At 40.8% G+C, this 26,042-nt stretch overlaps 2 protein-coding genes across 2 annotated transcripts; both read left to right on the forward strand.

The window, feature by feature from the left end:
- The first annotated feature begins 913 nt into the window (after positions 1–913).
- On the forward strand, positions 914–14,843 carry shisa7b (shisa family member 7). Its single transcript, XM_056741934.1, has 6 exons — positions 914–1,918; positions 4,666–7,860; positions 7,937–8,094; positions 10,075–10,131; positions 11,033–11,218; positions 11,429–14,843. Exons 2-6 carry the CDS (start codon positions 7,175–7,177, stop codon positions 12,232–12,234), a joined length of 1,893 nt encoding a protein of 630 aa, XP_056597912.1. The 5' UTR covers positions 914–1,918; positions 4,666–7,174; the 3' UTR covers positions 12,235–14,843.
- A 770-nt stretch (positions 14,844–15,613) lies between these two features.
- znf865 (zinc finger protein 865) lies at positions 15,614–26,034 on the forward strand. The gene is made up of 3 exons (XM_056741198.1): positions 15,614–16,024; positions 16,319–16,428; positions 19,469–26,034. The coding sequence occupies exon 3, from the start codon at positions 20,220–20,222 to the stop codon at positions 24,768–24,770; it is 4,551 nt and encodes a 1,516-aa protein (XP_056597176.1). The 5' UTR covers positions 15,614–16,024; positions 16,319–16,428; positions 19,469–20,219; the 3' UTR covers positions 24,771–26,034.
- Positions 26,035–26,042: the final 8 nt, after the last annotated feature.

Below are 26,042 nucleotides of genomic sequence, written 5' to 3' on the forward strand. Positions count from 1 at the left end.
ATTTTTGCATTTATTAAAATAATGAGCCCGTGTGGTGTCTGGCCCTAACTTAATTTTTTTTACCATTTTGCAGTTTAAATTAGTTAAAGGATGATTTTTAGAAAATCAAAAGTCAGTTATATTGCAATTGATGTAACTTTCGAAAGCTGTATAAATGTCTTTGTCTGGTTGAACACAATGAAGATATTTGGAAAGAACGCTTGTAACCAAACAGTTCTTGGAACTCCATTGACTACAATAGTTGGTAAATGACAGTGGTAGTCAAAAGTGCCCATGAACTCTCTGCATTCTTCAAAATATATTTTGTGTTCAACAGAACAACAAAAAAAGTATTTTTTCCATCTATGGAAGTCAATGGGGTTAAAGAGCTGTTTGGTTATAAGCGTTCTTCTATATATCTTTGTCTGTATTCATCAGAACAAAGAAATGCATACAGATCTGGAACAAATCGAAGGTGACTAAATGAAATAAAAATTTGGGTGAACAATCCCTTTAAATGTTAGAGGTGTCTTGATCAAAAACAACTAACACTGATGCACACCAGTGAAGTTTTCAGTAAACATTTTTTATTGATATAAATATCCTTATTTAACAAAGGCAAAGTGCTGTCTTAAACTAATCCTTGTAAAAAAAAAACGCCCTATGTCCAAAATTATGTTCATCAAATTTCCTGTATTCTTATTTTTTGGAAACCTGTGCCATGGAAAAACATGATTAAATTAAATACCACTTATAGACTGTATAACCTGATTTTTACACTCCTAGAAATTGTTACAGTTGTAGAAAACGGTAACAACCAGAAAGCACCTGTCAACCTTGGAGAGAAAGAGACATCTGTGAAACTGCGCAAATCCTTTATTAGATGTCATGAGAAGATGCGGTTGCCACGGCAACCTGCGCCATAACGGAAGAGCAAAAACGTTCATCTATAATCTATAATCTAACCCTACAAAATTGCTCTTAAACATTAAGAAAGTAATTAAAACATAAAAAATCCGTGAATTCTCGCGCGATGAATTGCGAAACTGAGGTTTTGTGAAATCTTTAAGCGCGCGTTTGCATGCGCACAAGCGTCGTTTTATTTTGCCTAAAACCCAGTACGTATAACATGAGCAGAAAAGACGTTCTCGGCCAATATAGCGTGCCAGCGATTGGCAGATCATTTCCAACATTTAGCAAATGAAACCACGTGCGAGCCTCGGCTCGCTCCAATCAATTGATGTAAACTGAGCGAAGCGGACCTTTGTGGGAGCAATTGCTTTTCTTGCGTTTCAGTGGAGCGGAGGTAGATCTTTATTAGTGATGTGTGGAGCCCATTGAATTTGTATTGAAAGCGGAATAATAGAGCAGATACGGTCATTAAAATAGCAAGGGAGTCGGAGATTACCGGGCGCGTCTAATTAATCTGACGTTATATGCTTATTTGGCGACACACGTATTAGACTGTGCATAGTCAATAGCGTTTAATTTGAAGAAAATATCTTTACCTGGAATCACAGAGTAATATGCGTTTTTGTCTCTTCGGACAGTAAGTTACGCATGGTTGATATTTTTGCCAATATTTTGCAATTACACGTCCACCTATTCCTTTCACCTTTATATGACTATATGAAAACTATATTTTGAAACGGTTGATTTTTTTGCACGAGAGAAGCGCTTGTTTTTTAGCCGCGAGATACTCTCCCATTGCCAATGCCACAAAACTGCGTCTTTTTCTACGAACCAAGAGCTGTAAAACGCAAGACCCCATCTCTGTGAATATTGCATCGCCTTCTAGCGCGCTGCATCATCTCATTTGATTTGATATCAGCAAAGACGGGCACCGATCACTTTCAACAGTTAAGGTTATTTATTTTTATCTCAGCTTCGAGACCATTTCCACAGATGCAAAAGGGGACAGCTGTTGACACACACGCAGGTAAGACGTGCCTTCATTTTGTTCCTGTCCGATGCTGATGCTGCCTGCTGCAACGTGCGCGAGGATCGCATACACATAGGTCGCGCGCTCGATTACAGTTCGTCTTATGCGGCTTTTTTTTGGTACATTATTGTTTAAAGAGACTTTTAATAAAACTGCATGAGAATATGTGCATGACGGGTGTGAGATTGAGATGCGTGTATGTCATTGGAGCTCGCGCAGCGTGTGTCCTCCGCCACTGGAATTTTAATTTCCTCAAACTGCCGTGATGCTGCTTAGTGTGTATAGCAGCAAGTCTGTTTGTGTGTAGGTGTGTGTGTCTCACTTATAACTATGGCGCATTGTCAACACCAGCTGTCAAGTGTTGCATTTAAATGCCCATAACAAGGCAAATCTCGACGTGTTTTAAGGATGAAATGATGAATGCGTGTCGGCATTGGTTTCTTTTGTTCTTTGTTGGACAACGAAGCTGTATGTTTGACTTGTTGCTGACTAAAATACCTTAAATCCTGCGTTTTGGTTGCTTCTCTTAGGCCTACTGTTCTCGTTTCTGCCCGTCATCCCCTCATCCCTCCATGCCCCTGTTGTGGTGTGCGCTTGGTCGCAAATTGGTAATGGGCTGCATGTTGGTCTGGCATCTGTCACTTGCATCTGTTTGTGGATGGGACAGAGACTGCTTAAGTTAAAGAAAGAGAGATGATGGGGGATAGAGAAAGACAGGAGAAATCACAATAGCTGTGTACTGCGGGCTACCTAGTGTGCGTTGCTTGAAAACATAGAGAGGAACAAGCAAACTAAGCTAGGAGGTGATCTATCTGCCCAACTCTTGCTCACTGCAGCATATCTATTCTAAGAGAACACTTTCGGCCCACGCACTGACAAATAGATGGAGAAAAATAAAGTGTGTGTGGTAAACTAGTAACTTGGTATTAGCACCTATTGTATTATTGCTCCCTGAACTCTCTGTAAGTCGCTTTGGACGAAAGCGTCTGCCAAAGGATTTAATGTAAATGTTAAAACAGAGATGGCAGAAAAGTGGGTTGTGGGCCAATGACAAGACCCCTGTGTCTTTAAGACACATCAAGTGAATGAGAGAGGGTTAGTGTGTATGTGCATCTGCAGATGCTGTAGTGCACGTCCTCAAGCTCATGCTTCTCGGACCCTGTCTCTCCGCTTTACATCATTGGCCACACGTGGCGTTGCCGATGGCAACCCCGGAAGATGCGACTCGCCGAGGGTAGCCAGTGAGAATAAAACAAACTGTAAAGCGCAAGCGGGGCATTTAAAGGTGCGTAAGCTTGTGTTTTGATCATTGTTTATCTCATTCCCCCTCCCAGAAGGGTTCCAAAACCCTCCTCCTCCCTCATTTCAGCATCCTTCCTCTCTTCTCAACAGGGTCTCATTCTACCCTGCCAACCCCCCACTCTCCACACATCTGTGACAGTTTCACCCCCCGCTTCCTCTCCCTGCATCCTTACCTCAAAAGCTTCATCTCTTTGAACATATCGAGGCTTCAATATGCCAACAACCCCACAAAATCCTTTTTGAATCAGTGTGTCTTCACTCTTATTTATTTGGTGTAGAGGACATAGCTGTATTGCATCAGCGCTACTAACATGTGCGCTTGTGTGATGGCAAGAAATACAATGTGTTAGTCACTGTCGTGCCTTTAACGTGTGACTCAGTACGTGCGAAAGCAGAGGTCGCGCTGCTATATGCATAAAATATGTTGTGCATATTGCATATGCGTTGCACTTTATTGATTGTGAAGGATGATGTGATTCACCCTCATGTGATTGAGTCTGATTTCAGAAACAGTCCTGGTTTTATAGCTTGTAATCTTTTTGAATATGAGGGCAAAACGTGTAAATGCAAAAAAGATATGTCCCTTTATTGATAGGTTTGTTGATCGCAGTTGTTAAAGGGATGGATAACCCCCAAAATTGTATCATTTATTCACCCTCAAGTCATTCCAAACCTGTGTGACATTCTAGATGTTTCTAGATATTTTGAAAAATGTTAATAACTAAACATCAGTCCCCACTTCCACTGTATGGACACAAATCCACAAAGACATTTCTCAAAATATATTATTTTGTGTTTCACAAAAGAAAGAGTCATGCAGGTTTCAAACGAATTAGAATTTTTATTTTGGGGCGAAATATCCTTTAAATCTAAATGTAAAATATACCAATCATAGTTTTACACAGGAGTGGTTGGCATGACTTATCTTATTATTTCACATTATGAGTAGTTTTATAATTCTTAGTAGTGATATAGTTATTTTGGCATAAAAAATATATGTAAAAATGTCTAGTATATCGAATAAAATATATATGTTTTTTTATTATTTTGCTCAGTTTTTCATAAACAATACCGCAAAAAAGACAATTACATTACAGTTGTAGGTAGAGTTGTTGTAAATCATTTTACTTGCAAATACTCTTTTTGTTTACAATTGGATAGAATGTTAAATTTGTATTAAAATATTGATTTTATGTATTAATGTATTAATACATTAGTCCCTTTCTAATTACGCTATATGTCAAATTTGACATACAAAGACATTGTGAAATCTGTTTATGACATCATCAGTGTATGCAGCGTAATGTGCATTGCATCAATATATTTTTCATTTCATATTAAATTATCATTGCAATGTGTCTGAAATGTCATAATGGAAATTTCCTCCACATAGTAGGAAGTTTGGGAGATTTATTAAATCTTAACTTCCTTCTGTCTTACAGTGAAACTCCAAGACTGACAGAGGAAAACCGAGACCAAGACGAAGAGCCATCAGCCTGGATGAAGTAGAGTGCAGTCCCAGGCGGGATTACAAATTGTCTTTTCAAGCAGATGAACTGTCATTTTTTTTGTGAGCCAAGTGCTTTTTGAACGGATGTTGATTTGCACAGACTGAAGATTTTTTTTGTCTTTTTGCTACCAAAACCAGTGCCAAAAACTAACTGTGCCAACCAGAAGCAAAACATAATTTCCACCTTTTAACCACAATCGACACCGACGTTAATTCTCAATTGTGACCAATCATTTTTAGGACAATTGCATGTAATGTTTTATACGGTAAAAATACTCTAAACCACTTTTTTTTCTGTCAAAAACCAAAACCGGCTTTGCTCTCCACAATAGGGTTAATCATGCTTTATGTAAGAGTGGATGTTAGTAATGCATTAGCCTGAGAGGCTTTCCTCCTGATCGATTGATCGATGGATGGACGGGTTTACCGATGGCTGGCACAAGCCTCATTAAACTTTCCAAAGTGAGCTGCCGCTAATTCTTTAAAATAGTTGTCACGTTCCTCACCCATCAGATCTCTTAAGTCATCCATCTCAAGAAATCCTTTATTTTGCTCCTCCCTCCTTTTCCTCTTCCCTACAGACTCTGCACGTTAAGAGCATGCAGCAAAACCCTTACGATAAGTAAGAGTCTCCCTAACTCTAAAGGGTTAAATATTGAAGCCATACTATTCATCAAGCCATACTAACGTCAAGCCCTGTCATCATTGTGACGCTTCGGCGCTGTCATTCTTGAAGAGCAGGTGCATGGGAATATTCAGGAATACTTTTAGAGGTCCTTGGGTAAGACAGTGGTACGGGTTTGACGTTTTGACGTATTTTGCCATATTCACCAGCGAGCCATTAACAAGTGTACTGTGTTGCCAGTGGGACAGAATCAAAGTTCGCCCCACTACTTGAAGAGATACTCTAACTTTTAGAAGAGGTTTGTTAGAGAGAGAGACATTATTGAGTTCGCTTGTTGGTCTCCAAGTGTTCCACATTGACGGATGAATCCCGATTTGTTCATGCCTGTTCAGTGGGCTCAACCATGCTGTCCTGCCAGAACCGGGCCCAAGCCCCCCTTGGTTTTATTCTGTTGGGTTGAGCTTAATCCAGAGCAGAGACACTCTCGCAAGAGGGTCCAACATACATAGGCCCTCTAGTTGACAGCCCCTTTACCTTCACTTAGACCATCCTTACGTTTCCTCTTTTTTCCTGAACGCTACTTCCTTTCTGGTGCGACATTTGTCGTCAAACCAGAAACCATCACACTTGCTGCTTGTTATACTTCGCGAGTGCCCTAACTGACTACACTCTTCCAAAGCCTTTGTAATGAGCCTTTGTCCAGTGGTGCCGCCTTTAGAAGAATATCAGCTCTTCCCCGTTTCGAAGTTGTGAGGTTGCGCTTGTGAACTCTTTGAAGTTGTCTTTTCATTGCTTCCCCCTACCTTTATCTCAAGCCTCAATGACTTCCTTCTGAAACTACAAAAAATGTAAAGTACTTAGTATTTTTCCATGTGAACTTCTCGAGAACTGACACTGTTAGCTTGACTATTTCGACTGAACAACAGAACCTCAATGACTTTGGCGATTGAAAGGTGTTCTTGTTGGTCATTTGTATAGACGTCAAAGCCTAACCAACTGAGATTTGTTTACGAGACAACAGCAGTTCCTGGAGCTGACGTTGAACATTGTTTACAAGACACAAGGCTAAGTCGTTGAAACTGTTTCCATGAAGTTAATATACTATTTCTTTCTATAGACCTGTTTAGTGAGTCATTGTGTAAAGCAACTGAAGTGCCAACCAGACTAGAGAACATTTGTGAAGACTTTGAAGTAGACTTTGATATATAGTTTACACTCAGCAGAAATGTTTACATGTTCCGTGTATAATAAACTCAGATTGAGTCTTGAATGAATTAGTGCCATAGATCAGTTCATTTTGTTTACAGGCCAAACGAATCATTCAAATGTTTCTTCCTTCTTTTTGCATTTAAATCATTTCCATATTTTTAAAGTTGTTATTTGTTCTATTGAGAAGATTTTAATTCTCTTTTAAATCCAAACAGTTTGGTGCCAAGTCAGAGTTTTACGACATTCCAACTTATCACATTCATTACATTCAAGTAAGCATAAAATGTATATAGCATATATAGATTTACCTCATTGTTGTTGATGATTTCCTCAGAAATGTTTACGCCCTTACTGAGAGCCTCATGCTTTTTCTTTAACCATGATGTGCATTTTGCAAATTGAATAATTTGCATACTAGTGTATGCACACGTGAAAGAGAGATTACCTTGTCTACATTACATATATATATTGCCACACTGACTTGCAACTTTTGATAGACATTCATTTAATACATCAGCTTTTTGTAAGCCTAAGACGTCTTTTGTGCTGAGGCTTCACGTTTTTTGCATCTTTGATATTGAAAAGATATTAACCTCCCTGCATCAAGATGCCATCTGCGGCTCTTTTGGTTTTCCTCCTCTTTGGCCCTCTGGTCTCCACGGTGACTATTACCTCCGAACGCTACTCAGCAAATGGGGGGCCGGTGATGGTTCTGCTGCGTGGACGTGGCCGTAAGGTCCCTCCTCCTCAGCCCGACGCACGGGGCAAGGAAGCTGCCGCCATGGCAGCAGAGCCAGAAGCCGCAGAGATCCCTCCGAAACCGCTCCCGCAGATTATGCTACCCCGCAACATGACAGCCGATGCCCTGAAGCCCCCCCTGGGTGCCGCACAGGTGGCACCTCCTCCTCGTCGACAGGTGGATGTAGATGTGTGTCAGGGGTACTATGACGTGATGGGACAGTATGACAACACTTTCAACTGCACCAGGGGAACCTACATCTACTGCTGTGGCACCTGCCACTACCGCTTCTGCTGCGAGCACCAGCGCAGTCAGCTCAACCAGAACTCCTGCTCCAACTACCATTCACCTGACTGGGCTGACCCGGGGACACCCATCACCCAGCCCCCGGTACGACACGACCCAGATTTCGATCCGCTGCAGCAACAGAGCAACAGCACGGCTTACGTCATCGGCGGAGTCATCTCGTTTACGATGGTCGTAGCCATCGGGGTTAAAGTGGCCTTCCATAAACTGTCCCGAAGACCGAGAAACAGAGACATCAACATGCCTAGGTGAGTCTGCCATCTTATAAGATTGCTAGTTGTTGTCATGATACTCCCTCTTACCCATTTTCTGCACACCTCACAGAGCGCTTGTGGACATTTTGCGTCACCAATCCAGCCCTGTGCAACAAGGAGAGAGGAACAACACCACAGTCCTCACGACCGCCACGTCCAGCGAGGGGACGCTGGGCTGGCCGTCCAAACACTTGTACACTCCCGTCCTCCAGAGCAAAGAAAACCGAAGTGAGTATGTCTCATCGCACCCGAAGTACTTACAGAGCTGACTGAGGCAAAATATGCTTGATAAAAAATGTAGAAAAATGGAAAGTTGTGGATGTAGAACATTGCTGAAGAAATCGAGCATGGGAACAGCAGATGTAGGCATTGTGGAGCTTGCCAATGCAAGACTCTATTGTAGAATCAACACATGAAGACTGGAGGCAGGAATTAGTTGACAAATTGACAAGCCCAAGCGTATGATGTAATGTAGAACAGACGATTCGTCAGAATTGAGTCAGTGTAATTCTGCTTCAGAGGCAAAAACACATCATTTGACCAGACGTACCCGGGGGAACATGCAACTGATAAATGTAAGCCTGAACACATTGTAAATCATTTTAGATTAAACAGAATGCATACAGGATGAAAATTGAGAAGCAACTAGATCCAAGAACAGTACGGGATAAAAATAATGTAGGCGATTCATCAGGGATACTCAAACCAAATGGCTTGGATGGGGGACTGGGGAGACCACGACCTGCTAAACAGTTTTTGGTCTCTTAAACCAGCCCTTTGTTTTGTCACGGTATCCATGAAAACAGCGCTGGTTAGTTTTTGAATGAGGTCAAAGTAGTAAATGGAACCTTATTTGAATACATATGCATTGATAACAAATGCTTCCAAAATTTTACATTCTCAGTTTTTTTGTTGAAATGCAAAAATCTGGGCCCGTATTCTTAAAGCTTCTATGAATCTTATATATAGTTATATATATATAATTTATAAAAAATTTACCATGCTGTCAACTTATTTGATAGAAAATGAACAGTGACACAGTAAGTTTCTGTAAGTGTGTTCGTGATCACCATAGACGGTTGTGACAGAACCAAATCATTACTGCTGCATAGCTGCATTTCTCCAGTTGCTAAATATGTTAATGTAATGATTTCTTCTATTTCTGGCGCTATGGCATTTCTGCGCTGTCTTGGAGATGTTAGAATGTCCCTTATAGGATCGGTCACAAACATAAACCCTGCACGATCTAATGTGTTGTGTCTTATTAACTCACTCTTATTCAATCAAAAAAAAATTTATAGCAACTGTTTTACAATTTGCATTGCATCAAACCAGCTATACAAGAAACCAAAACCAAGATAAACAAAGGTTGAACAGACACAAAACAATAATAATCTGATGTAAATTGTCATGCATTGAAACACATTTCTCACTTTTTGTGTTTCGTCCATTTTCTCTGCTGCTAAAGAAACACTTAAGTCTCTTAAACGTCCTCATCGCTACTCCTAAAATTTTGGACCTTAAGGGTTTTTTAAGGGTTTAGATGCGTTGTGAATAACTTTTTTCTTTACTGGGATCTTTTCTGTAATTTTAAGGGGAAACTCCCACATTTTTAAGAATTTTCGTAATTTACTCTAAGAGTTTTCATGAATATGGGCATTGTTCATCTTATGAGCTTTCTGACTCCCGCCTATAGACAGCAATGTAACCGCCATTCTGCTCTTTGAATGTCAGTTACGTCGCTGTCTATGGGCGGAGTCAGAGAGGTCATTCATCAAAACTATCTTAATTTTTGTTCCGAAAATGAACGGATGTCCTAGGGTGCAGAATTTTAAAACAGATGTGTTCTTTTCTATAGACCACTGTAGAAAATGTTTTAACATAACACAAACGTTTAAACAAAATACAACAGTAAAATACGAGAGTAATTATAATCATGTATAACTGAATCAAAGTGTTTAAATGAAACTGTCTGGACCAGTGTTTACATCTTGCAAAGTGGTCTATAACATGGGTGTTTTGATTTGTTCGATTACCAGAAATGCATGACTTTGGATAAAAGTAAAAAAAAAAGTTCAGGTGGGCCACTGAAAACCTGTTATAGTCCGGGCTATACTTTGAGCTCCCCTGACTTAAGATATTATACATTTACAGAGGCTTAGCATGTGTTTTATGAACTGGGAGTCGGCTTACTCTACTCTCTTGCAGCTGGGAAACACAATTTTGGCCAGACTGGGTCCAGTCCTAAACACAACGCTACTATCGGTAAGCCATTGAGTTAAGGCAGAGTGTGCAAATGTATTGCTTGAACAGCAGGCCTGTGTGTGAGCAGTGAGCACCGGTATGAAGGAGGCAGTCGCTGTGTGTTTCAGATCTGTCTGTGTTCGTCTGTCGCCTGTGCTTTAGCTTGGTGTTATTGGGTCGAGTTTGTTTGCTCATTTCCTCCCACTGTTGCTACCCTGATCTGTGTTCTCGCTTTTGTCCTTCACCTAAAGCTGTTTGCAGTTATCACCGGCTTCAGTAAATGTGTTGGCATGCATATACTGAGAATGCCAAAATCATGAAGAAAATGTTTCTTCATGTATTTATATTTGTATATGTTAAATTATTATTTATGAAGTGGTATTTATTTTATGTTTTATTATGCAAATGTTAAACAACTAAAATTAATGCTCAATCTTGGTCTTTTATAAAAATATTTATTTTTATGTGAAGTTCTTTAACAAGACCTCAAAAAGGATGATCTATGAACCAGAGCGATGCTGGGTTCCCTCGTGACCACCGTGGCCTTGTCTACATTTAATCTGCGGTACTTAACCCGAGGTTGCTCCAAGAGGACGCTCCCTGTAGAGTATAGCAAATTGCTTTGAATAAAAAGCGTCGGCTGATTAACAGTTTCCTAAATGAATAGGGATATTATCAGTGTACCCACGGGGAAAGATTAAATAAAGAAGGGTTGCAAAGTGACAAAACAAGAAAGCAAATTTACCTGCACATTTTTCTAGCTATCATCTAGAGGGGTGAAGAACGTAGCATTGAAAGCACACGTTTCAATAGATCATCCAAACATGATTTAGACTGTTCTTAGACATTCAATCCGTACCTAAAGAGCTGCTCTGAACACATTCGTTGTTGATCTTTCTCATGTTCTTCTTTTTCCTCTCAGAGCGAGTTCCGCGCATGAATAACACCCAGCTGGCCTCCACGGGAACGCTGATCTCCAGCAAGCACAATAGTTCTGGCTTTCATCCCTCCCTCTCTCACTCCTTCCACAACCTCGCTCAGCTACCTCCATCATACGAGACTGTCATGAAACCAGAGCTCAATCGCTACAGCTCCCTCAAGAGATTAGGTGAGTATGTCACAGAGAAAAAACAGAGAGCGGTATGTTATTTCAGAGCTTTGTTAGTGCTCTGTGAGGATGTAGTGGCATGGGGTGGCTTTGTTATGAGCAAATGTTGAGTGTCCCATATACTTATTGCAAATTTGAATTGCAACTCCATAATAAAAAATTGCTTTTGAAATTGAAGGATACACTAATCTCACGTTTTCTTGAATACAGAGAGAAACCTGGATGAATATTCTGGATATTACAGCTCCAAGCGAGGGCCCAACAATGCTCCGCCCAGCTTCCATTCCTCCCAGCACCACCTGCAGTGGGGCGGGGACTTTACTCTGGGTGCAAGAGGTACCCTACCGCTAAACACGTCCCGCACCCGAATCCATGTGCCAACGTCCACCCCCAACCCCTACCCTTTACCCCAGTCCCAGTACAACCCCGCTTTCGACTCCATGGGTAAGCCGCCTCGCCGGGTGATGTCTCAAGACCAGCTTCTGGCGCTGGGGGAGGGCAACACTCTCTCACGCCACTCCAAAAACCAGCAGCATCAGTATTACCAACCCATGACCACCAGCAAGAGCGCCAACAAGCAGACGTTGCGCAAGTCTCACGAACGCCTCCTGGTGTCGCCGGACCGCCTAGAAGAGAGAATGATGGGTGGTGGGATGATGGCACCCATGTCCCGTCTCACCCACCACCATAAAGCGCAGTCCCAGCAGAACGTGTGCGTGACACCATCACTTGACCGCCATCACATGATCAAAATGAATTCGCACCCTACCTCCGGCTGCGAGCAAGAGCAATCGCACTTGTCGTCCGGTCACGGGGGCGGGGCTTTGAAATGGGGGGAGGGCCACGGTTCCGGAGCGGTTGGCCACAATGCGCGCAGGATGGCCTTTGCCACTAAGCGGCAGAACACCATTGAACAGCTGCACTTCCTCCCTGGAGGTGGTGGGGGAGGGGGCATGGGGATGGGGGGAGGCGGTCAGTCTCTAAGAACTGGGAGCAAGAATGAAGTGACTGTGTGAGAAGTGAAAGAGGAAAGATGGCTGAGGAGATGATGGACAGATTAGGTGTTGACAGTTGACAGTGGTGTATGAAGAAGGCTTTTGAGCGGAGAAAAAAATGAAGAACGGGAACAAGGAAGGGAAACACGGCTTTGAGCTGAGGGTGCAAAGAAGGCTTATTAGAGGAATTGGCAAAAGCTGTGATTTAGAGAAGGATAGAGAGGGATGTGAAACTATATCATTTGTGATTTTGTGGAACCCCACATTGCCAAATTCTGGAACAATACATAAAGAGGGGGTTCCAAAATCCTCTAGTGTGTGCCATGTAGTGTTCTGACAGCACCATTCAAACATAAGATGCAAATATAAAACTAGAGTTAATATAAAATATGAAAAAGAGTTAACTATTTAAATAGGGCAAGTTTTTCTCTAGTTACAACATTCTTACAACATTTGAATCGGTTTAATAGCTGTTTTCTGTTCATGTTGAAATCGACAGACAGGATCTTGCCTTAGAGTTCACTGAAACATTAGCAGATTTTTGGTTTGCGATGCGACAGAATGACATCACACATCGTGGATGTCGTGGAGGTGTGTCTTTGTAAACAAGGCAACGATGGGATATGCTGGATGAAACTAGGAAGCCTTCCAAAAGTACATTGAATTACCTCGTGGAGACTTATATTTGACTATTCTCAAAACAGATGACTTGGGAATGGATATTGACTTGAAGAGAGCAAGAAGTGCACGTTGAGTTTGCCATCCAGTGACATCATTGATAGCTACTGGCATTCCCTGCACAGATGAAAGCGAAAAATGTGAAGGACATCAAAAATGTCACTTGTTTTGTGACTTGACTCTTTAGTCTGCACTGTTATATAAATCCAAATGTCATCAGCCATATTAGATGCTTATTCATATGATATACTACAAAAGGGAAACATTTTCACTGAGAGTTAATATATTGGAGAGTTTTTAGGCTCTTACACTGTCTGAGACTGCAAATCCCTCAAGTTGACATGAATAATTGTCACAGTTTGTTGTTAATATTTTGCATTGTGGATAACATTTTGGCTGTTTTGTAATACCTTAAATACGAAATCTTATCATATAATTGATTGATGCATAACTTGTGCAATGCAATCTGGACTAAAAATGCAATCAACAAAAACTAAAGAATTTGGAAAACTAAAGATATTAGTAATTTCAGCCTTTATATTTGATAGGTAAAATCTGACAACAGCCCCGCCTCTTTCTTGCATGTTTGACCAATCAAAGGACAGCAAAGTATGACAGCATCAACCATTCCAAAGTTGTTATGGTTGTTCTGTTATTTATGAGCATTTAAGACCAGAGGATTAATTATGGGCATGCAGCAAAAAAGACAACAAAGTTTTTAAACTTCATTTGGAACAAGCTGTGCACTACGTATTAAAGGGGGATGGGGTTTGGTGTCACAGTGGACAATTTAATTCAAGGGCTATTCTGAAACTAATTTGTGTGTGTCTGTGCTTCCGTGTTCTGATGGCTTTTTATCTTTTGCTGTGTCAGTATTGGGGACACGGTTGTGCTGAACAGAGGCTACATGCCAATGAGTGTACAAAACTACTGCTACTTCAACTTAACACTTTGTGTAACACTACGATGCATTATTAACTAACCGATGCGTTAGGATTTAGAAGTATAAAAAGGTGTCTTGTTTAACTATATTATACAAAAGTGTCTTTCTGTTAGCAATTATTGTGTGTTTTTCTACTGTCTACGCATCAAACGGACAGCGTTGTAGTGGAATGTGTGAGAATGACTGGCTGAGGAAGGTTATTGGGCCATACTATAGTAGATCACTCTGCAATGTTTAAGCTTTTATTAACTTTAACCGAAGTTAAATCTGTTAAAAAAGAAAAAAAGAGGAAAAATTCAAGTCAATCCCGAATGTTTATTGCCAATTTACATGCCAATTTATATGCATATAAATATACATATATATATAATATTTCATATTCTTAACCATAATCATCATGAACTGATTTTTTACTCTGTGATTTTAGAAATTGTTTTCAATTTTTGGTTTCTCTTCATTTGACTTTCTAGTGGTTTCTAAATTTTGTCAACAAAAAAGCAGATGCAATCAAAGTGAAAAGACAAAAACGCATGAAGATGTCAAAGCCAGTGTTGATGATGTCATATTGCTGACTTCTGATGTCAAGGTGTGTATGTGTCCAGGTTGTGCGTCTGTATTTGTGTGCTTGTGTGTATTTCAGTGTCTATTTTGGAATGCTTTATCTCACATTTTGTTTGACCTAGGATCTATATCAGGTCGGAGAATGTGCATTTCAGAAAACCCAAGGGATATTAAACCCTAAATATGATTTTATTTTTTAAATGAGTGTCTCTTTGAATGCAAAAAATAAATGAATAAAACCTTTTCATTTTCATTGCTGCATTCACCAAAGTCTTTGGAGATATAACATTTAAAGTTATTTTCAGTAATAATGTGAATTTTCTTGCCATAAAACAAAAACTTTGTTGTAAATGTTTATTTTCTGGGCAAAGTAAGAACTGCATAAACTATTTACAGCAAACGGCTTTAATTATTATTATTTTTAAATAAAATCTTCACCACTATGAAACATGAAATTGTTTTTGTTTACATTGACTGGATGTATGTTGAGATAGAGAGAGCAACGACTGATGAATCCGGAGGTTTATGATGATGTTCATATTTGCTTTACGTATACCTCAGCTATTTCATTTTTGCACAAGGCTTTATCATAACATGTTTTACAACTAAAATAATAAACATTTGATAACTCAAATCTTTATTTTGTAAAATATTTTTTTCTAATTATTCCTTCAGAAGTTTAACTTTCAACAAGAAATTTACACAAAGTGCTTTTGTGTTCTTTAGTGTCTTTGATGTGACGTTTTATCATGGTTTCTGTAGGACACCGACAAAGCATTACCGGCACTCGCCATTTTGAGGGGCAGAGTGGGCGAGGACCTTATGTTCGGGTAGGGTGGGGGGAGACGACAGCACGTTGGTAAAATGGCTTCAGAAAAGTGCTATACCCAATACTCACATCGTCAAGTGTGTTTTTAGTCGCGCGCGGTGTGCGTGTTCTTTGAGAACGCGCAACAACGTCATAAACTCGTGCGATATAAATATTAATTTTTTGTTGCGACCATTCCAAGTTGTTTTTAAAACCATCAAACATAACCAACCTATCGTAAAATAAAACGTGTCGATGCTTTATCCTCTCACTTATTATTCCGTCATCATACCCTTAAAAAATAGTAATGACTCATGACTGTGAATTTTTCTTAGCCCTTATTTTACAACTCACTGGTTAACTTGGCTAACACGGTAATGTCGGACGTATTACCGTGTAACGCCACCCGGAAGTTGTATGACTGCCCGGAAACGACCACTGTGAGGCGAACAGAAGTACCCGAGGGAAGACGGGGGCACTAAAAATTGACACGGGGCGGAAAATATTTGGCCGACCATAATCCGTTAAAAAATACGCGCAAAACTGACCAGAAGGACAGTTTCTGTTTAAACCCTACGTTGATAATAATACGGCGAGAGGCTGAACGTTAGCGAGCTCAGCCAGCGGAAATCGGGGTTTGTTTAACGGATCGAAAGCGATGGAGAGGCCTCCGAGAGTGTTTTTCCACGGGATGAGGAAAAATGACCTGCTAACCTGAAATCGGAAACCGCCTTTGTGCACATCTACGCTTTCGGCGCCCTTTTCGCATAAGTTATTTTCACGCTTTGCTCTTCAACGGGACTTTCTCCGTTCACGTGCAGGTGCGAAGCCCAAACATTTGAATTAATTTTGTTGCTGTGCAAAAGGGTACGACGTCTTTATTAAGCTAGCTAAAAGGCTAGCGCAGTGGAGTGCGCTGATAGCCCTAATAAGTCTGACGGGCTGTCGGCACTCACAGTCTTGTTTATGTTACTGTTTTTTGACATTTAGTTTGCCCTTGCGTGACAAGTAGGGTGCATGCTTTAATGCAGAATTGGGGTATATTGTTGCCAAGTTGTTCATTATTGAAACGACTCTAATTGTGATTTATTGCAAAACTTTTTGGTGTGCCATAGAGGGATGTGATTGAAAAGGGGAATCCGGCTCTCCCCCTCCCTCATCCCCCTGCAGTCAACAAAATAATACCGGAGAACAATCGCATTTCCTTCAAGCTCTGAAGGCCTCGGTAAGTTTACGTTACTTGTTGTTTATAATTGTGGCTGAATTGATATCTTGTCTGTGTCTGTAATGTTGACATCAGCACCCTTGAGCTGATGACAAGACCTCATGATGTCGTCTTTTGATTTTCTTTGCTCCGTTTTACACTCAACGTGCTGAGTAAAGTTAAACATTTTGACATTGTTGTAGTTGTACATGTAAGGTAAGGTTATTTGAGACATTTTTGTTTTTGAGTACTTGCATGTTATATATAACGAATTGAGATTTTGTGATATGGAACATATGAATGTCAACCGTTTGGTGTTATGTCTGTGTTTTTTCTATAAAGTAAAAAGCTAACGCTATTTTTATACCTGACGGGCATACATTTAATATATATTTTTGTTCCTTGTTTTTTTTAACTAAGTTAACTTGCCCTACATTTGGTTTTGATGATAAAGTTAACCCAGATTACTTCATTCATTACATGAACTGTTGCAATTGTAAAAGGAGTTGACAGTTTATGCATTTATCAAGTACATGCATTTTATTGTTTGTTTAGTATTCTGTTTTGCAGAGTATGTTATACATGTTCATTGTGGGCCATAACGCATGTTTATTTGGCCTAAAGAAGGCACAGGTCATCCTAGTCATAGATGAGGTTGATAGTGTTATACTAATAAAAATGTAACACAAAAGTTTGATGTGGGTGCTATGTCAGTGTTACATTACACTATACAGTACAGTATTTGATATCTATTGTGACTGCTTTATTGCTCGTTTTGTCAAGATTTCCTTCTATACTGTTTGCCATCCGTTTTGCCTCTTCTAGTTATGTGTGTGTTTTATACATGAGTAATGCTTAGTAGTAGTGTCCCTTTTTACCTGAATTTCCAATTATTGTTTTGATTTGCCCTAATTCTTTCATTTATTTATTTAATTACAATCTGAGAGTTAATGCGTTTGTAAAGTCGAGATACTTTTGTTACCCGATTATTATATGTACATGAAAAATGCTTGGAATATGTTTCGTGTTCTTGCTTCCTTTACCAGACCACAAGAATTGTTGTTAGATGGAGTTGATAGCATCTTGCTAATTTTAAACTTGACTTATTTAAATTAAGTATGTATAGTGTCAGTGAGCTGTCACTATTTCGGTGCAACAGGGGTCTTCAGCTACTTTTCTTTGAGGGCCAGCTTCCAAAAGTATAAATAGGATATGGGCCAGTTTTTTTACCATACCATCATTTCAACTGTTATTTTGTATTTCTGTTATTTATTGCATTTTGCACTTTTTATACTGTTTTTGTTACTTATAGGTCATGTATTAAAACATGCACACAAATATTGCATCCGGTATTTGCGCCTTTCATTATATTTAATTAGAAGGGATATTGTCTTGTTAATTGTATTTTATATTCCTTAATGCTTTAGTTGACCAAAAGATTAAATTGCTGTTAATTTACTCGACCCCAGTACTTCCAAGCTGTGGGTGGCATTGTTTATTTCAAGATGTTATTGAAGATTATTTGTTGAATGAATAAAAGTAAAAATGCTAATACATTCAGCACATAAGTAATACCTGCCCCTTGATGTTAAACCGGCGTCTTATAAAGCAAATCAATTGGTACGTGCAAGAAACTGAACAATATTTTTATAGATATGACTATGATTGCATCTTTCAATCGCATTTGTGTGCTCTTAGATGTGCAAATCCTTTGAAGTGCAAGTTTCGGGGGGAGATGAACGGCTGTTTTCGTAAATATAGCTGTTTAAATCATACATAATAAATGCAGTAATAAAAAAAAACTGTTTTTCCCTTATCTGAGACAATAGTTCACTTGGTGTAGTACCCTTCCTGCATTTACTTTCAATGGCAGAAGATTCATTTCCGAACGCGACCTAACTCGTGCGCTTACCGACTGCCTGTGGCTGTGGATTGCCGATTATAACGTTGTAAATAACATGACGTTTTTTGGATAGACCAATTGCTGCTTCTCTCTGATATTAATATTTTCTATTGATTGATCCCTTGACTTATTTATTCAAGCAGAAGAATTTGTAGATTTTTTTCTGTTTGCCTGGTTTGCTTTTGTTTTCAGCTATTGTCTGACATTTACGTTTTGGCAGACAATTTAGTTCCTTACAATGCATTTAGTCAATATCAGTGTGTTTGTTCCTTGGGATCGAACCCATGACCTTTCTGTTGCTGGCCCAGCGTAGGTTCTACCTAAAGAAAGATTTGATTTAATATTAGCTTATCTAGTTTGTCAGCGCTAATGTAATGTATATAGGCACTGTTTCATATACAAGGTTTAAGGCTAATCTCAAAGGTTCAGTGTGTATCAAATTATTTGTTCTGTTGAACCAGTGGAAGAATGTGGGAAACTAAACAGTTCTGGGGCACTACTGACTATAGTAGTTTTCTACTAGAAGTTCTGTACTATGCCCCATAAGTTTGGTTTAAAAAATTCTTTAAAATATCTTTCCTAGGAACAACTTGAGTAAATAATGACAGAAATTTAAATGGGTGAATTATTCCAAAAATATTTAAATATATCATTGCCATTGTTTTGTCCGAAGATTCCCACGAGTAATGTTTTTAAAGCAACTCAAATTTCCTAATTTAACTATTGCATAGTCCTGACTTAAAACTCGACCTTAATGTCATTTTATGCTGAATTTTGCAACTTCTTATTAGTTGTTTTATAATATTAGTTCTTCTCCAGTTTCTTCTTTCTCGTATTTTTACAGTATATATGTGTATTGTGTTTGTTTGTTTGTTTGTTGTTTTATGATGTTTTATGATTTTTTCATGCTGCATTGTTATGATTGTTTGATTCTTTGTTCATTTACTCTTTTTTTCTTCTTTACTAATATATCTTTTTTTGTCTTTGTCTTTTGCATTATTCTTTTCTCATTATTCTTTTATATTGTGATTTTGAATAAGAAAGTTAACAATTTACATTAATTGCAAGTATATGCAATTGCATTGATGCAATGTTTTCTTATTGTTTAGACATGTAAATGCTTTAAAAGCTAATGTTATTTTTCTCTTTTTTTATGAGGACTGGAAAGGTGCTGTCAACAAACAGGAGGAGGAGGAGGCGGAGGAGGAACTACTAGGTCATAACACTGTGCTTGTGTTTGTGATCTTCCAGCGGAGGTGTTATAGAAGGAGGTTGGATACACCCGGTGGACAATCTGAATTTTCACCTATTCACTCCGTTGGTTGCTCATCATTCTTCTAATTAGATGAAGACTTTTCTAAGGACTCAAAAATTGGGGTCTTTCCATCAGCATTTTTCAAAAAAATACATAATATAAAAAAAATCAACTTTACTTCAATTTGAATGACCTGCGACACTAAATGATTTGGTTTTCAGTGGTAAATATTTTGTGAACAAAAATTCATATCGTATTGATAGACATGGTTTTAATGTTTTAACTGTAGATGTACTAGTTTTGAAAGACTAACGCAGGCATCTGTTTATTGCATGATATTGTAAATAATTTTTGCTCTTTTTTTTGTTACTTATTTATAGATAATTATTTAATCCAAAACTTCCACAGTTTTACCACATGTAGTGCCCCACTATTATAGCCAAAATATTTTTTTCTGGGATGGAATATCACAACATCAAATAAGTAACTATTTTAGAGACATTTATTTTAAAAACTTAAGCTGCTAGCAGATTACTTCAAAGCTTTATCTTGATTAATATAGACCATTTGGTAGAATAATTCACTTTGCTGCAAACTGCAAAGGATTTAGGAACGAGAAAATTCCTAGCAACATCCCTCAACATTCAGAGGGAGATGTTTCAGTTTGGAAAGTACCCCATGGACATTTTAGAAATGCTCAGTGGACACCAGGCTCACCAGTTCAAAGGACTGGGGCTGGAAAGACAACTGCAGCACCAACAAGTTCAACTTCAGCACCATCAGCAGCTTCAACAGCAGCAGCAGCAACAGAGTGAGGCCTCTGGCAGCCTCTTGTCTGGGCTTGGTCTTGGTTCCCTTCAAGGGTCAAGAAGTAATGCATTTGCCGACTCCTCATCACTCTTTGCCAAAATGAGTGCACCCCCTCCACCTCTTCCGCAACAGACTCAGTCCTCATCATCACAGAGCACACGTAAATCCAGCAAGATGAACAGCAGCAGTGGGAGTGGCAGTTCTGCCTCTGGGTATCCGCAGTTCCTACGTACCTTTCACCCAGCTGAGGCTGCTTTAGCCCAGGAACAGCTTCATTCAGGAATGGGGCGTTTCGATTTTTCAGGAGGAAGTACTGGAGGAGGCTCTGGAGTAATTGGAGGAGTTGTAACATCTGCTCCACCGCCACCACCCTTGCATCCTGGTCTGTCTGTTCCTCAGCCATCTCCTGGACCATCCTCTGCATCACCTTCCTCATCAAGTTCAACCACCACTTCAAATAATCCCCCCAGCAGTAGCAGTTCAGTGGCTGGATTAGTTGGAGCCCAATCTGATGCAAGAAGTTTACACCAGCAGTTCAGTTGCATGCTTGCTGCAAATCAGTACCTTTTCTCTGGAGTGCCCACAAATGCTAGTTTGGAACAGTTTCTAGTTCAGCAGGGACCCCACAATCATCTTGGTCTTACAGACTCCAATTCAGGCCTTGCTCCCCCTCCCGCCCTTCATCCTTCTCACACCCATGGCCATCCAGCTCCACAGCAACAGCAACAGCAGCTACCACCTCATGCATTGTCCCACCCACACAGCCATGCCCATCCACACCACCCTCTTCATCCTGCCCCCCAACCATCACCTCTCGGTGGTTTTGATTTTCAAGGTATTCCTGTTCTTTCCTCTAATCAGCTAGCATCACTAATGCAACAAGAACCAGGCCTCCCTTTGCCACTCCCACTCCATCTCTCTGTACCAAAGGATGATGGGAAGGGAGATAACGGATCTGGGGCTGGAGGAATAGGAGGTAGTGGCAGCAGGAGAAAGAAAGCCATGGCTGGCTACCTGCCCCAGAGGAAGACAGATGGTAGCGGTAGCAGCACTACTAGCAGTGCTAACTGCCACGGCAGCTCTGGGGCACATGGTCATGATGGGTCCTCTGGTCTTGTGGGAGGAGGTGGAGGGGTTGGTATGAGGGGTCTTAGTGGTGACCCCTCCTCCATCCTCTCCTCGTCAGCACCATCCTCCACTTCTTCAACTGTCTCCTCCTCTTCTTCCTCTGCCCCATCATCAAACTCTGCATCTGTGCTGGTAACAAATATCTCTCAGAACACCAAACCAGAAAACCAGCAATCAATGACTCCAAATATCACACAGCCTGAGCAAGAGCCAATCTATCATTGTGGAGAGTGCGGCAAGTCTTTTTCTCATCTTCCAAGTCTTCGTCGACACATACGCTGCCATGAAGATGGTGGTAATCGTCCCAACAGTAGTTCCAACTCAAATCTTCAACATCCTTCAGATCTCCCCCACTCAACACAGGATGGCATTTCTCAAGACGCTCACCACCAGCATGAGCAGAATCCAGACCGATTGTCTTCCGCTTGCTCAAGTCCAGAAAAGTCTTACTGTTGTAATGAATGTGGAAAGGGGTTCAAGAAAAGAGGTCACCTCCTCCAGCATGGTGTTATCCACTCTGGAGATCGTCCATATGCCTGCTCTGTCTGTGAGCGTTCATTCAACCGCCGAGAGTCACTCACCCGGCATGAAAAAATTCACGAAGAGAAACCCTACCGGTGTCCAGCGTGTGGCCGTTGCTTCAGAGAGAGCACTTCCTTGCTCAACCATGCCGCCTCTGGAAACTGTGGCAAGCCAGGGAGGAGATCCAGAAGCAGCGATGGTAGCTCAATAAGTTCAGTAGACAGCAAAGTTGAAAATGATTTCCAAGGTGGACAAATGAGTGATGCAAAAGAACTGGTGTTTTGCAAAAATGAGGATAGCACAGCTGGGATGTCCTGTGACAGTATGTATGCACAGGGAAGAAGCAGCAGCCAAAATCCGGTGGGCAAAACTGAAGAGAAATATAATCCTGACTATTCAAGAGATCCTTTTCAAACATCATACAGAGTTGATGACTACCGTCGCCAACAGGGTAACCCGTCATCCTACTCTGGAGACTCATGTAGCAACAGCATGTCAAGTCCAGCTCTCAGAAAAGCTCCATTAGCTCCAACACTTCATCCACATCCTCAAAATCAGCACCATCACCAACAGCAGTCTCATCTTCCTCTCTCTTCTCTTTTGGATGACTCTGAAGATGAAGTCACAAGTAGTGCCATGTCTGCAATTGCTGCAGCTGCTGCCGCCTCTGTCTTGCCTGCTGAGATGAACAATACTGGTGGACGAGAAGAACGGAGGGACATCATCGGAGGTCTGTTAGGAGGGCTTGGCTTCGGGTCAATGGGCCCCTCTTCATCCACATCTGCAGGTAATGGTGGAAATGAAGAATGCCTCAGTGGATCTATGATACCCTTATCTCACCCAAACCAACAACAACAACAACAACAGCAGCAGCAAGCTCCTAACTCACAAAATGCCAATCCTAATGCCAAACCCAAGCGGCCACGCAAGCCCAGACAGAAAAGAGAGCCTAGACCTGGTGGGACTCCAGGAGAAGGAATTAAACGTCGGAGAAGCAATCCGGGCGGGGCTGCTGGAGATGGTTCAGAAAGGCCTTATTTGTGCACTGTTTGTGGACGGGGCTTTAGCAGACGTGAAACTCTACGTCGCCATGAACGCGTGCACACAGGGGAGAAACCTTTTCATTGTGACATCTGTGGAAAAGACTTTAGAGAACCTTTTCACCTCACCAAACATCATACTGTTCACTCGGGGGAGAAGAACTACAAATGTTCTCTCTGCGGAAAAGATTTTGGATATGCACAGAGTCTAAAAAGGCACGAAAAGCTGCATCTAAGAGGTGATTTTAAGCCAAGGCGAAGTAAAACCAAATCTGCTGCAAATCAAGCCACTGCTAATCAAGATCAACCTAATCAAACCAATCAATCCAACCCAGGCGCTTATTACTCTTATTCTCAGGATAGTAAAGTTCAAGGATCTAATGCTAGCACAAGTAACCAACCTCCTCCTAAGCTGTACACATGTGAGATCTGTTGGAAATCTTTCCGCCATCACTTCCACCTGACCGCCCATCACCAAGCCATTCACGAACATGGTGGGGAGAAACTCTTTTCATGTGAAGTGTGCGGTAAGGCTTTCTCTTACTCCAACAGCCTGACAAGACATCGATTATCACAACATGGATTGCCTCGCACGGGGCCAACAACACAACCAACAGGAAGTGAATCTATTGGAACCGCCCCATCTGTTTCAGAAAGTGAGGCTGCAACCAATGCTCTCCTTCATATAACACCTGAAAGTGGAGGTCATGGAGGGCAACAGCCCCATTCAACAATCGCTCACACACAGCATCCCCAGACTGGTGGTTATTCCCCTCTTTTCTACACTCCTGAGTCAGGACATCACAGTTCAAATGTATCCTCACACCCCCAACATCTGCACTACTCCAACCCCAATATGGGTCCCCTCCAGCTTCAGCAACCATTAAGCGTGAAGGGGCAGCTTATTTATTCAGGGGTTCCAGGTAACTCCCTTCATTCCACTCCACCTCACATCCACATCTCCCCACCCCACCACACTCAGCAGCACCATCAGCAACAGCACCCCTTCTCAATGCAGTCGCAACATTTACAACAAAGCCCTCAGACCCAAGAGGATGCCACCCAGCAAAAGAAAAAAAAAAAGAAGAGAAAATATCAGCCGACTGGTGCTTTACCGTCGATGAGCGCATTCAGTGCTTACGAAATTGCCAGGAGGCAAATATACCTAAAGAAAAGAAAATGCAGGCTCCAGCAGCAGCGAAAAAGGAAGAAGTGGATTGCTCAGCTGAAGTGGGCCAAGTTTACTGGAGGAGGACTTGGAATAAGTGTCACTGGAGGCACGTGGCGTGTGGGGCGGTTGAGGTTTAGAGGCCTGAGGTCTCTCATTGTCCCATTGAGGTCACACTCCTGTCCTATCTGTCCCTTCACCACTTTTACAAGCCGCATATCTCTTTCAGTTCACCGTGCATCCAGGCACCCTGCAAGAAAACACGGCCGACATGCCCGTCTGCACTGCATAGTCTGTGGAAAGCGTTCACGAAGGCTACTGTCAGCTCTGCGTCATCGGGCCTACCACCTTTCTCAAGGTGCTTTCTCTTGCTCTAGGTGCCCCTCGCGCTTTTGGAATTACACTCACCTGCAGCGCCACAAATTTGCTTGTCGACGTGTCCGTAGAGGATGCAAAATCTCAATAAAGGGGACAAACATTGAGAGGGCCGAGGACCAGATGGAAAGATCGACAGTTGTGTCAGGCTACAGGCACTAAGTAAAATTGACATCTGTAAGAATAAAAGGCCTTAAAATCATATTTGGAGGCAAGGATAACATGAAAGTAGGCATAAAAGCACCACACAATCAACTCCTTGATCGTGTGGTCAGACTTTAACCATGGGAGTGCCTCTTAAAAAAAAAGACTCAGCCGACATGAAATAAGCCTGGACCTAAAGAACCATCCATTGTAGACATGGATCTCTAACACGGTTTCTCCAAAGGGGAAGAATATTCTAGATCGTTTTTTTTTGGTAGCACCTTTGTTGTAATGGTAGCATCTTTATCCTCTAAAAATACATTCATTATGTATTTTCTTAACTTTATTTGTGCTGCAATGATGGATGCATACCAGTGAAAGTTAACTAATCTGAACAGTAACAATCTATTCTTTAAACTAGTTCCCCCTCCAATATTCAGATTTTAACGGTATCGCTTTTGTTTGTTTACTCTCAGAAATACGTAGCTTTTTGTTCTTTGTGGTGTTTTTATTTTATTTTTTTTACCCCGGTTTTGCTGTCTTCATGTTGAAATGCAAATGTTTGACCTGAAACTTAAAGTTGCTGGTTGAGAAGCAGATAAAGTACATAGCGTGTGTATTCTCTTTGAACAACTGTCGTTAGGACACTTATTGTTCAATTTAACTGTGTCTCAGAGATAAACACCAGGACTCGCTGCAGTGAAACTGTCAAAATGTGCAAAATGTTCTGCAGAGCTGATGCAGAGGGGACAGAATGGTGTTGTTAATGCCATGTTCCTGTGTTTTGTGTCACCTGTTTTTCGAGAAATATGTAATGAACCTTTACAGGTCTTTCTATGGCAAGTGTTAATGTCTTTGATTGCGAGATTGGCTCGAGGGACTGAGGTATAGCCAGTCTGTACTGTACAATGCGTATTATATTTTATTATGTAACAGTTGTGTTCTTTCTTTTTATTATTATTCAAAGTATAAGTTCTTTTTTTTAATCATTTTTACTATTTTAGGGGTGGGTGGGTGTGTGGCAGGGTCTGTAAGCATAAGATGTGGGGAATATATGTATCAGTGTGATTTTTATTCCCTGCCCCTGTAACCCAAACCACAGTTTAGCCCGGCTTTCCCAACACTATTGTATTCATTCTCAAAATGTTACTTAGCTCTACTGTTCCAATGTTTTCCTCTCAGTAAACTAAAATATAAATACTAAACAACTGTTTTCTTTTTCTGAGCTAACAGAGATGTTGAGTCCCTCAGAAAACAAATAAAACCATGTCAAAAAATGTCACCCAATAG

This window comes from Triplophysa dalaica, chromosome 25 (genome assembly GCF_015846415.1).
Source record: "Triplophysa dalaica isolate WHDGS20190420 chromosome 25, ASM1584641v1, whole genome shotgun sequence".
NCBI lineage: Eukaryota > Metazoa > Chordata > Actinopteri > Cypriniformes > Nemacheilidae > Triplophysa > Triplophysa dalaica.